The sequence below is a fragment of the Natrix helvetica genome (assembly GCF_964273705.1).
Source record: "Natrix helvetica genome assembly, chromosome: 2".
Classification (NCBI taxonomy): domain Eukaryota; kingdom Metazoa; phylum Chordata; class Lepidosauria; order Squamata; family Natricidae; genus Natrix; species Natrix helvetica.
The window spans coordinates 278,020,261-278,034,832 of record NC_138552.1 but is presented as its reverse complement, the minus strand read 5'-3'; the positions used below and the strand labels follow the sequence as shown (position 1 = coordinate 278,034,832).

The 14,572-nt window shown below is 40.0% G+C and overlaps 1 protein-coding gene across 2 annotated transcripts in view; it reads right to left on the bottom strand.

Moving 5' to 3' along the window:
- Nucleotides 1-835: 835 nt before the first annotated feature.
- Nucleotides 836-14,572, bottom strand: part of ATP2A3 (ATPase sarcoplasmic/endoplasmic reticulum Ca2+ transporting 3) — a 179,144-nt gene continuing 165,407 nt past the window's right edge. Inside the window, exons 16-22 of one of the 2 annotated variants that reach the window (XR_014174573.1) lie at nucleotides 13,253-13,455; nucleotides 12,081-12,166; nucleotides 9,943-10,076; nucleotides 8,379-8,496; nucleotides 7,433-7,550; nucleotides 3,650-6,810; nucleotides 836-3,536 (exon numbers count right to left, since the gene is read on the bottom strand). Coding sequence is in view for 1 of the 2 variants with exons in the window: in XM_081943721.1 (XP_081799847.1) it covers nucleotides 6,791-6,810; nucleotides 7,433-7,550; nucleotides 8,379-8,496; nucleotides 9,943-10,076; nucleotides 12,081-12,166; nucleotides 13,253-13,455 (679 nt within the window). In the remaining variant the exon portion in view is untranslated. Of the gene's footprint in view, nucleotides 6,811-7,432; nucleotides 7,551-8,378; nucleotides 8,497-9,942; nucleotides 10,077-12,080; nucleotides 12,167-13,252; nucleotides 13,456-14,572 lie in introns of both variants that reach the window. The other variant, XM_081943721.1, reaches the window with a different exon arrangement.

The following is a 14,572-nucleotide window of genomic DNA, read 5'->3' as shown; positions in this document are numbered from 1 at the left end:
CACTGCTATCATGTCTCCCCTAGTCCTTCTTTTCATTAAACTAGACATACCCAGTTCCTGCAACCGTTCTTCATGTTTTCCCTTCCAGTCCTCTAATCATCTTTGTTGCTCTTCTCTGCACTCTTTCTAGAGTCTCCACATCTTTTCTACATCGTGGCAACCAAAACTGGATGCAGTATTCCAAGTATGGTCTTACCAAGGCCTTATAAAGTGATATTAACACTTCACGTGATCTTGATTCTATCCCTCTGTTGATGCAGCCTAGAACTGTGTTGGCTTTTTTGGCAGCTGCTGCACATATTTAAATGGTTGTCCACTAGGACTCCAAGATCCCTCTCACAGTTACTACTATTGAGTGAGGTACCACCTATACTGTACCTGTGCATTTTGTTTTTCTTGCCTAAATGTAGAACCTTGCTTATCCAGCTCTACCTTTAATATCCACCTTTAGTTACTGAACCCATCTGATAACTCTTGCTGACCTTCTTTGAATTTATTTTCCGAATTCTTCTGGACACAGCACTTAAGGTGGGAATATTGCACCACAAAATGGACTGGAATTGTGAATTTCTGAATCGTTTATTCATTGGATAAAACTTTTACTATAAAGAGGGGAAAAAATCCTTCTAGCAGTTTTTCACACTGTTGACAGTTTGGTGAACCTTTTATTAGAGAGGAGCTGAATTTCTGAAAGTGAACGTCATGGGTGTGTGTGAATGGGGGGAGGGATTGAAAAGTAGGTATAAAAAATGTTTTATTAAACTAGATAAATTACCCTGAAAAAATTACTGAAAAGCCAAGGATTTCGCCAATAGAACAAAAGAAACATGACACATTTAGAAAGTGAAGAATATGTTTTCTTTCTGTTTCTTAAAACTTTCTTGTAACCACAGGTATCTTATAAAGGTGATCTTTCCCCCAAGGCTTCATATTAAAACTTCTTGATTACAAGTATATATTAAATACATTAACAACATTTCATGCAAGATTTTTTTTCTGTACAGCTCAACCAGCTCAGTAGTATATTCAAATCTATACATTCCCAAAGACTTAGCAAAGTTCCCTACCTTGGAAATATTTTATTTTATACAATGCTGGTGATAAAGGAAGAAAGGTGGTATGTGGTTTCTAAAGGATTATCATCTTAAATAATATTGGTGAATTACTTGAAAACGTGTGGTCTTTTTCTTTTCAATGGATAGCAATTTCAGGATTTTGTCAAACTTTCAGCTAAAATGTTTTTTTGGGGAAAAAAACTTGAATTGTGAAAACGGGAGTCATTTAATCTTGCAAAGATCACATGGACAGTGGCATTCAAACAAGAATGGAAGAAAAATCTGATCAATTTACAACATAATACGTATATACTTTTCCCACCCAGACACAAAAACCATAATGTCAAAAGATGTCAATATTTGCACATTCCCCAAAGTTTCGATGCAGTCCAGCAATTTAAGAAAATATGTGCAAAAACATGCATATTGGGAGAAAGTGTACAAAAATGTTCTTATGAAATTTTAATTAAAAAATATTCTTCAGGATGAAATAAACAAGATTTTACAGCAAAGAAAGAAAGAAAGAAACCAAATCAAATCAGAAGCGACAAGTTTATCCATCCCTATTCAGCCTATGTACAAAGAGACATTATTTCTTGGAATATAGGCGTAGGGTAACATAAACAAATATTTCACGTTTTGCCCATATTGGATACAGGTTTAAGTATCATATTTTGGGATTTCATCAGGGACTGTAGGTTTTCTTGTTTTTAGAGAAGATGCTGAGAACTTCAGATACAAGGAGAACTGCAGAAAAGATTCTCCAGTTTTGATTCTGAACAGAAATGGGCCCTTTGGGAACAGAAGTCATCCCCTCTCCAGACAAGATGGTTTAAAACAGCTGGAATATAAACAAGGTTACCAAAGGAAAGATATCAGGAACAGAAATGTAAGCTTATTCAACAGGTGGCATCACCTTTTAAAGAAGCAGTGCTTCTATGTCTTGAAAAGAACATGCCCGTGATTTTAATTTCCTGCTGCATGACAGATGTAGATCTTATCATATACAATGTTATTAACAAATAGGTAGAGGGATTAGGAAACTTCAAAATATTTTTTTATTAAATGCCCTCATACTTATGCATAATTCACAGTTCTTCTGCCTTTTGCTCCAGGGGCCTCTGAAAGAGGGGATGAGTCAAAAAAGAAAAAGAAAAAAGGAAGAGGGCGGTTACACATTTATGTTCATCCCCCTTTTTATATCTGTAGACACATATAAAACAGAGGTAGGCAATCATAACCCACCAACTTAATTGTTCTTTTTAATCACTCTGCACCCCAATAGATACACCTGTCTTGGTTAAAATAACTTCCTGGACGTTTACTGCTGTCAGCAAGAAGATTAATTGGATAAGCAATTTAAGACTTTTCTAGGAAAATTTTGAAATGTGTCTCAGTGGTCCAAGAGACCATTAAGGAAAAAAAAAGCAGTGCCAAGAGATAGAATCTTCATACACCATGTATACACCATCTTCTTTTCCCCTTCAAAAGGAACGATGTAAAATTAATTATGAAAGACCTTTATGGTAGAACTCCAAATACTTCAAGCCAAACCTTTGCCCACATATGAAACATGGAAGTGCCAGAGAAAGATCCCTGAGTTGGCGTGGCAAATGTCTAGATTCATATGATGCCTTGCTGGCTTCACGGTTAACTCCCCCCCCCCCCAATTCAGTAACACAGACAGCACATTTAAAGTGGAACAAAACTCATGTAAACTCAATGTCACTCCTTCAGAGAAATAAACAAGCAAGCAAGCAAGCAAGCCAATCGCACAAAGACAAATAATGCAGGGAACAGAAGCTCTGTCACATGAAGATAATTTCTTCCTCTGCTGCTCTGTCATATTTCATTTTCCAGGTGTTTTTTGATCAAAAGTGAGAATAGATTGAAGTCGGCTTAAATGCACAGTGCAAACATACCTTTGAAGCTCAATATATTAAGTAGCCTTAGGAAGCATCTATTTCAATACGCCGAAACATACGACAGCCAATAGCCGTAAGAACTTGGAAGCAGAAAAACAAATAAGGAAAGAAGTTTGGGACTTTTCTCCTCTTACACAAATACGTTCTGCCCCTTTGATGTTGCCAGAATTTTATTCCCAGCCCCCATGACATATTCTTAAGTCATCCTTAGATACAGTGGTGCTAAGGTTGCATTTTCCTCCCTACTTAGGGATTTAATGTCCGTCAAGCTTTATCAACTCTCATTTGCCAGGAAAGCAGATGATTGCCAGGGGTGGAGAAAAGTGGCAAGACAGACAGCCAGTATTCTGTCTGTTTTCTACTGACTAGGACTGCGATGGCGAACCTATGGCACATGTTCCAGAGGTGACATACAGAGCCCTCTCTGTGGGCACGCACGTTGTTGCCAGCTGCTCTTCTGATTTCTGGCATGCACATGTGCACCGGCCAGCTGGTCTTCGCCGGTGCCAGAATGCCGGAAAATGGCCTGAAAAATGGCCAAAAACAGGCATATGTGCTGGCCAGCTGGTCTTTGTGTTTACGGTACTCCGGCACGCGAGAAGACCAGCTGGCTAGCCTGCATGCACGTGCCAGAAACCTGAACACCAGCTGGCTGGCATGCGCATGTACACTGGCCAGCTGCTCTTTGGGTTTACGGCACTCCCGGAATGCACGTTCCGGTTTGGGCACTAACCCTTGCCATCACTGGACTAGGATATGGGTAGGAAGCATTTCAACAACAGAGAGAAAAGGCCTTTAGAATCCTCTAAAGTTACCTGCCTTTAGAAATATGCTCATTTCAAAAAAACAATTCTTATGTGCAAAAAAAGAGATGAACTCAACATAAACTGCAAGGTTAAATATCTATGGAGATTCTCAGTCACCCAGGTCATGGATGTCCCAAAGGTGCTTTTTCAAGAGGCAACTGGACTTCCTTTATTTTTCCTGGAGGATGTTTGTTTTTTCATCTAAGCAGCTGAACTGAACTGAAGAAGCTTCTTGGATGAGAAGCGAAACATCTTCCAAGAAAAACAAGGAAAGGCCAGTTGCCTTTTGAAAAAGCCCCTTTGGGACACTGGGCGATTAGTGTATGAAGTTGGAGTAGTCCCCTTCAATCATGGAAGCTTGACTTTGGAGCAATCATCATCTCTCAGCCCAGCCCAGCCCCTCAAAGGACTGTTGTTGACAGAGTAAAATTGAGAAGCTCACGTGAGCTGTCTTGCAATGCTGGAGAAAAGGTGAGAGAGAAATCTAATGATTCTCCTTCTCCACCTCCACAATCATCATCTGCTATTAAGTATTGTTCTTTTTTAAAAAAGCTGTCAGGTAGGACACCCACACTTCACGTTAATATTATTGTGTAACTACCTTTTTTTCCCCGGGGGAAAATCCCTTGACCATGTTGCAAAAACATCTGTCAGATTTATGGATTACACAGATCACAGTTCTAGGTACCCGGCCTGAGAAACAGCCAGGTTTGATAAGTAGTGAGAATGCATACTCTTGCCCCAAATGAAGACATTTGCATCCCTTAAATCTTCAAGGACCACAAACTAAATTGCATAAATGTCCTGTGTCTCTTGGGATATGGAGAGAAAAGAATTGCTCTGTCTTTTACTATATCATTCATGAATTATTATCTAGACCTTTTTCAGTGCAAGTTTCTTCTTGAGAGATCTATTAAGAATAAACTATACAGAGGGAAGATTGATACTTAAATCATAGTGTCCCTTAGTTAGGAAGTAATTATTCTGATAATATGGCACCCCCAATTATACCTTTGAAGGCCACTCTGGACAGTTCATAGAGAAACTAATACTAGCCAAGACGAATCAATAGTTTACCCAAAGGTACCATATTTTTGGGAGTATAAGACGCATCTTTCCTTCCCCTAAAAGAGCGTGGAAATATTGGGGTGTCTTATACACCGAATACAGCCATTTTTGGCCTCCCAAAGCCTCGCCCCCGCATCCCATTTTGGCAAAAAAGGGCCATTTTTTGGAAACACAGAGGCTTTTATGCCTTCCTCCAGCCCCCAGAAGCACTCTGCGGGCTTCAGCAGGGCTGGGGGAAAGCAAAAATGCTGTTTTTGTGAAAAACTGGTGAAAAAGTGGCACTTTTCCCCAGAAACAGAGGCGTTTTTGCCTTCCCCCGACCCCCAGAAGCACTCTGCAGCTTCAGCAGGGCTGGGGGGAAGGCAAAAACACATGTTTCTGCAAAAAATGGCCCATTTTCTGCCCATTTTTTTGCAAAAACAGCAAGGTTTTTGCCTTCCCCCAGCCCTGCTGAAGCCTTCAAAGTGCTCCTGGGGGCCAGGGAGGACAAAAACTTTTTTTCCTTACTTACCTATTCAAAATCATGGTGCGTCTTATACACCAAGTCTGAAAAATACGGTAGCTTCTCAGTTCAGTGGTAAAATATTTCATTTTTTTTTGTAGGAGTAAACAGATTCAGCCTCCAATATATCCAGTTACAAAGATTTCAGGCAGCAAGTGAGAAAAACGATAGCCGAAAGAATTGTGCTACCAGTCAGATGGGCTAAATGTTGGCTTGTTGAGCTGCGACTGAATGAAGAGGAATGGTCTTGGGTTGCATACAAAACATGTAATATAGTTACTGTATATAAAATATTGCTAAAACTCACATATTATTGTTAAAGGTTTACGATCTTATCAGGCTGTATTACTACCTGTCCAGGGTTGAATGTAGCCTATGGGCCGCGGATTGGAGAAACCTGCACTAAATGAATCAATGAGTTGACTTCTAATGAGACATTTCTCTATATATTTATGGTCTACAGTCACACAAACATATGTCTCCAGACAATATTTTATATACAAGGGGTATATAAGAATTGAATAAAGAATTGATATAAGAGAGAAATGGCAAAACTAAAATCTTTCTTTCAAAATACTAATCCTTTCCACACTAATTCCACACTGAATTCAGCTTTCTGGTATAGAAGAAGCTGGAGGTCCTCCTCCATGCAACAGAACTATGAAAGAATGGTGGGAGAAAAGGTTTTCCACACAAGAAGAAAACATAAGGGTATATTGAACTTTTCTACCCTCTTTTTTTGTATAAGCCTGCAAGCACAAGAGTTGCAGCCATCTTCTAATTCTAGAATTTAGGCATCTATGCAAAGCCAAGCATGGTTTCAGCAGCCAGTCTCCAGTAAGATAGGATGAATATACAGTAGCCAATCAGGTGATCAAACTTATTTCTCAAAAAAATCTGATTGGCTACCTCAAGTCACGTGGTATTTTCTGCCTTATAAAACCTGACAGGACTGTGTCGAAGAGGGTCTTGATGGTGGGATGATAGATTCATCCCACCAGGGGCTATTAGAATATCTCGCAAACAATTGCTTGTTTCAAGAGAAAAATGCAGCTCTGAGCATATTTCTTCCGGAAAAAAAAGAGATTTTTTAAAAAAGGAATTAAATCTTCAGAAGCAGATCTCTAAAGGTTTGCCTCCATTAAAGAGGAAACTTTGCCCTCCCTCCCTCCCCAGCCATAATTTAACTGTCCAGTATTTGCACAACTATATACAGGGAGGAAAAAAACCCAGCTACATAACAAAAGTAAAAATAAAAACAGAAACATCAGTTTTTCATTTCTTTTGACAATTCACCCGCATTAAGTCTGAGACTTCAAAAAACATGCATAATTCCTTGATGTCTTTTGGAAATGTTCAAGCATGCAATTTCTTCAGTCCCAGGTAAGAGTTTACGATTCGTTTTGCGGAGAAACAGAGTTTCTTTTGTGCTGATCATTCCTTGGCCTCTTTACCTGGGGACACAAAGGAACACAGGAAACAACATTCTTTTAAAAATAAATTACATTTGTGCTGACCTTTCCTTAACTGGGCACAAATCAATAAAAAAAGAAAACATTTTCTTTGCAGGAAACATTTTTATCATCTTAAATAGATTCAATCATTGTTTTTTTTTGCCATAACGTGGTTTGTTACATTTTGTTCTTACTGAGGCTTCCCAAGAGCATGAAGCAAACTCCCGGTCTCAACGAAAACCGCTTTTATTAGTTTACTGTGAATTCTGCTCATTCACATCCAGCAAAGTCTTTCCAGGGAGGATTTACTTTAATTTAATTAATGTTTTAAGCCACTCACAGTCGTTGGATATGAGGTGGGCAGCAAATAAATTTCATAAATAAATAAATACATTTCATAAATAAACAAATAACTTTCATTGCTTGTTCACGACAGCTCCGGAAAACGATGCTGCCATAATTTAAAATATTATCTTAATTAAATCAGGAAGCTTTGGCTTTTGGTATTTATTTTATACTGTGTCTTCTACTTTTGCAATCCAAGCTGTGCCTTACATCACAATTGTTAACACAATTAACAAGCCACGAAGCTGAGGGGTAATCCCGCTGCAAGGGCACTCACCATCTAAATGGTTACGGGAGAGATACTTCAAGCCTTCATCCAGCAGGATAACTGGCAAAGAGATTTGCAGCACTGTCTCCCATTGAGACCAGCTAAGTGGGATCACCTGAAAGATCAGCTGCAAGATAAGAAAATAATGTGGATTACGTCAAGACCCGTGGTGACGCAATGCTTAGAATGCAGTATGGCAGGCTAATTCTGCCCACTGCCAGCAGTTCAAGGCTCACCAGTTCAAAGTTGACTCAGCCTTCCATCCTTCCGAGGTGGATAAAATGAGGAGCCAGATTGCTGGGGGCAATAGGCTGACTCTGTAAACCGTTTAGAGAGGGCTGTAAAGTACTGTGAAGTGGTATATAAGTCTAAGAGTTATTGCTACCTTCAAAACACAGCCTGGGAATGTTGTTGCTTCTACAGTGTTCCAAAGAGAAAAATCTGAAGGGTACTCAGACTTGCTGAAGTACCAAGAAATTTCAGGATGGATATTATTTTGGAATCAGGAACCATATGTAACTTTTTGGGGAAGAGGTGTGGGCCCTCCCAAAACCAGGTGCAACTACTCTTCATTTGCATTTTTACATTCTTTTGTTGTTTCAGACCAGTGTTTCTCAAAGTTACCAACTTTAAGACTGGGAGACTTCACTCCCAGAATTCCCCAAGGCAGCTGTTGAAGTCGACAGTCTTAAATTTGCAAAGGTTGAGAAATACTGCTTTAGAGTCTCCTTTCTGTGTGCTTGCTGCTTCAGAAAGGGAGGAAACCCTGCTGCTGATTTTTGGAAATGTTAGTATCTGATTTCCCCCAACTCTGAACTGAAATCCTGGGATTCTGGGATCCTGAAACCAACATTGCCCATCATTGCCACCAGGAATCCAAAGAGAGCAGTGGAGATAGGGCGTGGCTCAGTGAGACTCTTCTAAATCCAATTTTGGTGCAAGAGACGCTACTTACAGGAAATGGCTCCACGTACAGAATCAGGAAATGCAGAGCCATAGACATGACAATGGCTCCTAGGAGCCAGATGTTCAGCCAGGGAGGCATCCTGAGCAGCGACTGGTTTTCAGACACACTGTAGAGGAGACAGAAGCTAATCATGCATGCCCAATTCCTTAGCTTTCTGACGGCATCTACATTCTACATTCCCCTGGTTTTCTCTCTATGTCATGGGTGCAAGGGGTGCTATGGGTTTGCCCGGGTTTGAGAGAACCCATAACTAATGTTATGGCCAGTTCAGAGAACCTCCAAAATCCCACCCCTGGCTGGCCTCTCCCCGCCCACCCTCCCTGCCCCTTCCACCCCCCCTTGCCCCCTCCCCCAGGAGCCTCCACGCAGACCATTTTGGATGTGCGTTAAGTGCAGGGCCCGTGCAGAGGCTTGGGGAGGGGGAAAAACAGGCCTTCCAGAAGTTCTGGAAGTCTGGAAATGAAAACTAACACACTGAGACTACTTTCATTTTTTTTAAAAAGGGATCGATAATATCTGTATGCTATCTAAAGTTGATAGCTCAACACCTACAACCGTACAAAGCACACAGATGGTACATAGGTCAGCAGTCATCCAACCTATGTTGCAGCCTAAAAAGCGGAAACAAAATTCCATTGATCCTACAAGACATGTTCAATATCCTGGCAAGTTAACTGGGCGGAAATCCCCACCACAGCATCTCACTCCATCCCTGGCAGTAAAATACCCAAGAGATAAACCAAGAGACAAGTGCAAATGAAATAAATGTTTGTGGGTCCTTCAAACTCCATTGCAGCTACGTTCAGTCAGGGGTGGCACAGCCTCATCACTGTCATCATGAAAAGAAAAAAAAATGTAAAAGGTAAAAGGCGAGAGCTGAGGTCAGGCTGAGCTAGTTGCTGCCTCACCATGGATGACTCTGCTTAACTGTTTAAAAAAGCCTCTAAAAAAGCGCCCTCTACTATGAGGCAGAAGAACTGCATGCCTCATCTAGTCTGACTTTAGGCGTTTTATGATCACTCGAGCAGAGTTAAGCAAGGGTTAAAAGCCTAAAAATTCCTGACGTAGGTGAGGCACGCAGTTCTCCTGCCTCATAGTAGAGGGCGCAAAGGAGAGAAACAAATGCTGTCGCTTTAAATCAGAACCGAGCATGCCTGGCTGTGGAATTCTGGGAGTTGAAGTCCACAAGTCTAAAAAAATTTGAAACCCACTACTGTGTCATTGGCTCACCAGCCATAAACCTCACCGCACATCACTGCTCCATTGCACTCCCTAACATGCTGCTGACATGACTTTCTCCAGAGATTTGGACAGGCAGTGATTTCAAGTATTTATGCCGTGGAAGAAAATTATCTAGGCAAGCTTGTTTTCCTTCGCAATAGACATCCGCATACGGCAGGTGCATCCACAAAGCACGCGTCGGCTTCAAGATTTCTTGGAAGAACGGCACCCTAAATCCTGCACTTTTTAAATATTATCAATCCCCCTTTTTTAAAAAATGAAAGTATCCTCAGTGTGTTGCATTTCTTCTTCAAGACACACCCAACAGTACCTGTTGAGGGCGTTGCACATCTCAATTGTCACCAGCACGGAGAGTGCCATGGTGGTTGGATAACGAGATTCGAAGATTTCACAATCAATGCCTTCAAAGATGGGGTTGTCTTCTGTGCATCTCATGAAGTTCCTCTGTAGGCAGAAAAACACAAGCTAAGGCTCAGTGGCTGCGTGGAGGTGGCCCAGAGATTAAGATCTTCCAAAGCTTGCAGTGATCTAAAGATTTCTAAGGTCACTGGGGATCGTCCTTACAGAAGGAATTTTACTATAATTTTTATGAAAGCTTGGGCTATTTTATATTGTGATCTTGATGGGGGTTTTCATTACAAACCAGTTGAAGTCTGTAAAGCATAGTAAATAAAAACATAAATCTCAGCACGCAGCAAATATTACAAGCAATAGGAAAATACTACAATCTTTTCCAAAGATAAGGACTTCTGCCATTTATACTGCACTCAGCACCTACAGGAAAGTCAGGTTGTAAATAATAATAAATAATAATAATAATAATAATAATAATAATAATAATAATAATAATAATAATAATAATAATAATAATAATAATAATAATAATAATAATAATAATAATAATAATAATAATAATAATGTTGTAAAGCTAAAGATTTAACAAAGCTCAAATAACTCTGAAAACCTGTGGAGCAGAAAAACAAACTTTAACAGCCTCTCTATATCTGAATAAAGAAAAATTATGTAATTCTCTTGGGAGATTTCCACAATTCATCACCAAGAACCCCTGTTCTGTATTAACACAAAAGCTCAGGGAAAAAAAGTCGGTGTTTCATTTTTTAGATGCTACGTGTCTTCCTGCAGGGATGCTTTCTTGCTGTGTGAACTAGAGAAATGGCAAAACGTATGGGAAAGGAACTATAAATTAACAATGGCAATTTCTTACAAAGAAAATGTATATAAAATGTGTTATAGGTGGCATTTACCACCTGCTAGGTTAGCTAAAACGTTTAAAAATATGTCTAGCAAATGTTGAAAATGTACAGGCAGGCACATTTTATCATATGTGGTAGACTTGTGACAAAGCAAAAAAAAATTTGGGCAAAGAAGCATAGATGGCTAGAAAAGATGATGGGGAAATATGTAGATTTTAAATCTGAACTGTTTTTATTAGGTATAATATCGGAAAAAATTGACAATAGCAGCGAGGATTATATTCGGACAATACTGGAAAAATGAAGATACACTGCGAGATTAAGATAGTCAAGAAGATATTAGATTGTGCAGAAATGGACAGACTGACATTGAAAATTAAACAGAAAGAAAATGCAGATTATTATCAAACATGAAATCTATTTTACCAGTGGCTGGAAAAAAGAGGTGAAGATTAAGAATATAAATTTATAATGATTAAGCAATAATTACCCAGACAACATGTTTATTAAGCACTAAAAATGTATTTAATAGAAAACCAATTAAAAAACATTTTCAAAAAAGATTCTCTACATTATAAAAGCTCCTGCTGTTTCCACAATGCAGTGGCAATCAATAGATATAGAAAAGAATGAATCCCTTGAAATGAAAAGGAATTCCTATGGAAGAGTTTAATAAAATAAACTAAAAAAAAAAAAACCAAAGTATGATGATGTAATTATCAGCTGGCTAAATAAATTAAGAATAATATCTCTGTTACTGTGAAAGACAGAAATTGGTGAATGTCGACTTTCACCGGTGAATGTCAACACATACCAAATACGTAGGGTTAGGGTTAGGGTTAGGTATTTAGTGTAAGTCATAAATAAGGGTATTTAGCAAATATTTCGGACATACACCAAGCGACTATGTGAATGTTGAAACCCTAACCCTAACCCTAACCCTACGTATTTGGTATGTGTTGACATTCACCGGTGAATGTCGACATTCACCAGATTTCTGTCTTTCACTGTAACATCTCCACTTTCTTGAAGCAATAAGATAAAATACCATATGTACAAGTTGTAAGGATGTGTGGCTCATCCTTAAAGAGCTATCTCTGTCCTTAGCCTCACTCTGAGGCCGTCTATATTTACTCTGACGCCACGTTTTTGGCTCTGGATGTAACATGCATCGCGTCTCTGCATGATATAAAGATGCAAACTGTGTTTTTCCCAATTTAAATCTCTAACTTACCAGTTGGTGAAAGGTAACTTGAGGTCCTTCAGCATCATACAAGAACCACCAAGTAGCTGCACCTACAGTTGCAAACCCAACATAAACTGCAAAGAAAAAGGAAAATCAAATAAAGGAATGGGACAAAGTTAAATAGCTTTTTGGTCTTCATTATTTTACATCAGGAGCCACCCCAACCTGTTTTGTCCAACGCCATTCCAACCACCATCACTACCTGGTACATTTCAAATATAAGCCCAAAATCATTGGACATTGTTAATTCAGTCTATACCCTACTTCAGCAAAGAATCCAGGTAGTTTAAACATTACCTGTTCCATTCCTTAATCTATATACTACTAAAACTCTTGTTATTATGGCTTTTAACGGGGTGAAAGGATGCATTGTACTGCGGCAATTTTTGAACCAAGAAACCTCAATTAGGCTAATTTAAAGAATGTGTCCACAACTCCTGAATGAATGAAATTTGAGAAACGTGTCTGCTTCAATGGTATTGGTAGCTGCCAGGCTGTTGCTGCCATTTTGGAATGTTTATTTTCAACGTTCTGTGACAGTTTCTCAGTCAATCATGCAATCCCTCATTCCCTCTGTGCTGCCCCAGCAGTATATAGATAGTGTAGGAACTAAGATCTGTCTCCTTGACGAAACTACCTCCTGGGAAATGTAGGCAGAGGCCGCCTTATGGGAAATGTAGTTCCATGACATGCGATCGTTTCTGTGTTTTTGATTGGCCACTGGGGCGTTCGTCCTGCGCGTAGGACAAGCCAGTCTTTTTAAATGCCATTGTGAACCAGAGAAGCAACGCACGTGCCTCCGCTCAACATGGAAGCCAATTCATCACCTTTTTACACCATGTGATGGGACAGAATTATGGAAAGTCAGAAGTATCTTAACACTGAACTGTAAGTTTTGCTATTAAGAATGCCTGATAATAAACTTGATCTGAATGAGATTCCTAAGCGTGGAGTTAACTGCATGCCCCGAGCAAGCCTACAGTGCTCAAGGCAGAAACCCTCCCCCATCCAGCAACAGTCACTCACTTGCTTTCTGGGAAGGGAAGGGAAGGGAAGGAAAAGGAAGGAAGACAATTTCTGATGCTCCCACTGGAGGATTCTAGGATTTCAAATCCACTCACCTGGAAGGCACCCCAAATAGGCATTAAAAATGTTCTCACCTCCAATTGCAAGGTAGCGGAAGAACAACCACCCACTAATGAGAGGTTCTCTAGGGTTCCGGGGCAATTTATCCATGATGTCAAGGTCAGGAGGATTAAATCCAAGAGCCGTAGCTGGCAGCCCATCAGTCACTAGGTTCACCCAAAGCAACTGGACAGGGATCAAAGCTTCAGGAAGGCCCAGGATGGCAGTCAAGAAGATGCTGAAAATGGAATACACATATATTTGTGGCCTTCCTTCAGCACAAAAATGATATGGAGTCAGGAGGCTAAAACCGTACAACGAAAGGTTGCGGGAACTAGGTATGTGTAGTTTAACAAAGTTAAGGATTGGGGTGATATGACAGCAGCGTTCCAATATCTCAGGGGCTGCCACAAAGAAGAGGGAGTCAAACTATTCTCCAAGGCACCTGAAGGCAGAACAAGAGGAAATGGATGGAAACTAATCAAGGAAAGAACCAACCTAGAACTAAGGAGAAATTTCCTGATAGTTAGAACAATTAATCAGTGGAACAGCTTGCCTCCAGAAGTTTTAAATGCTCCAACACTGGAAGTTTTTAAGAAGATGTTGGATAACCATTTGTCTGTCATGATAAAGGATCTCCTGTGTCAGCTTTGGAAGCCATATTAACACCGGATGCTTCCATGCTGCCATCCTGCTTAAGCAGGGCGTTGGTCTAGAACAGGGGTGTCCAAACTTGGCAACTTTAAGACTTGTGGACTTCAACTCCCAGAATTCCCCAGCCAGCTCTGCTGGCTGGGGAATTCTGGGAGTTGAAGTCCACAAGTCTTAAAGTTGCCAAGTTTGGACACCCCTGGTCTAGAAGGTCTAGAAGGTCCCTTCCAACCCTGTTATTCCATGTTATTCTGTTATTTTATTAGAGCAGGGCTAACTATTTCAGACTAAACCAGAATGTTTAAATCCTTGGCAAATTTTTATAATGTAACACAGAGCTAGACAGCACCCAACAGAAACCCTTAAAGAGTTGACAATGGTATACCCTGAAAAGCTCCTTTCCGCAACTGCCATCTTCTATTGTACCTTGGCACAATGTTTGCATGATATACAGCTGGAACACACTGTACTTTCAAGCCAGCAGTTTCAAATTATACAATGCAACCCAACAATAGAAGCATCCGATCAAAGACACTCAGCCAATATTAACTAGTCCAGATGTAATTTGGGGGTGTGGGGTGTGTGTGTCACTCAGTCACTTTCTTTGAACAGCATTTTCAGTTGGAGATGCAAAGGCCCATTTTTATGTTCTAAGTTCCAGATGCCATCTGTACTTGTAACTTAGTTTTTGGACAAGTTGTGGA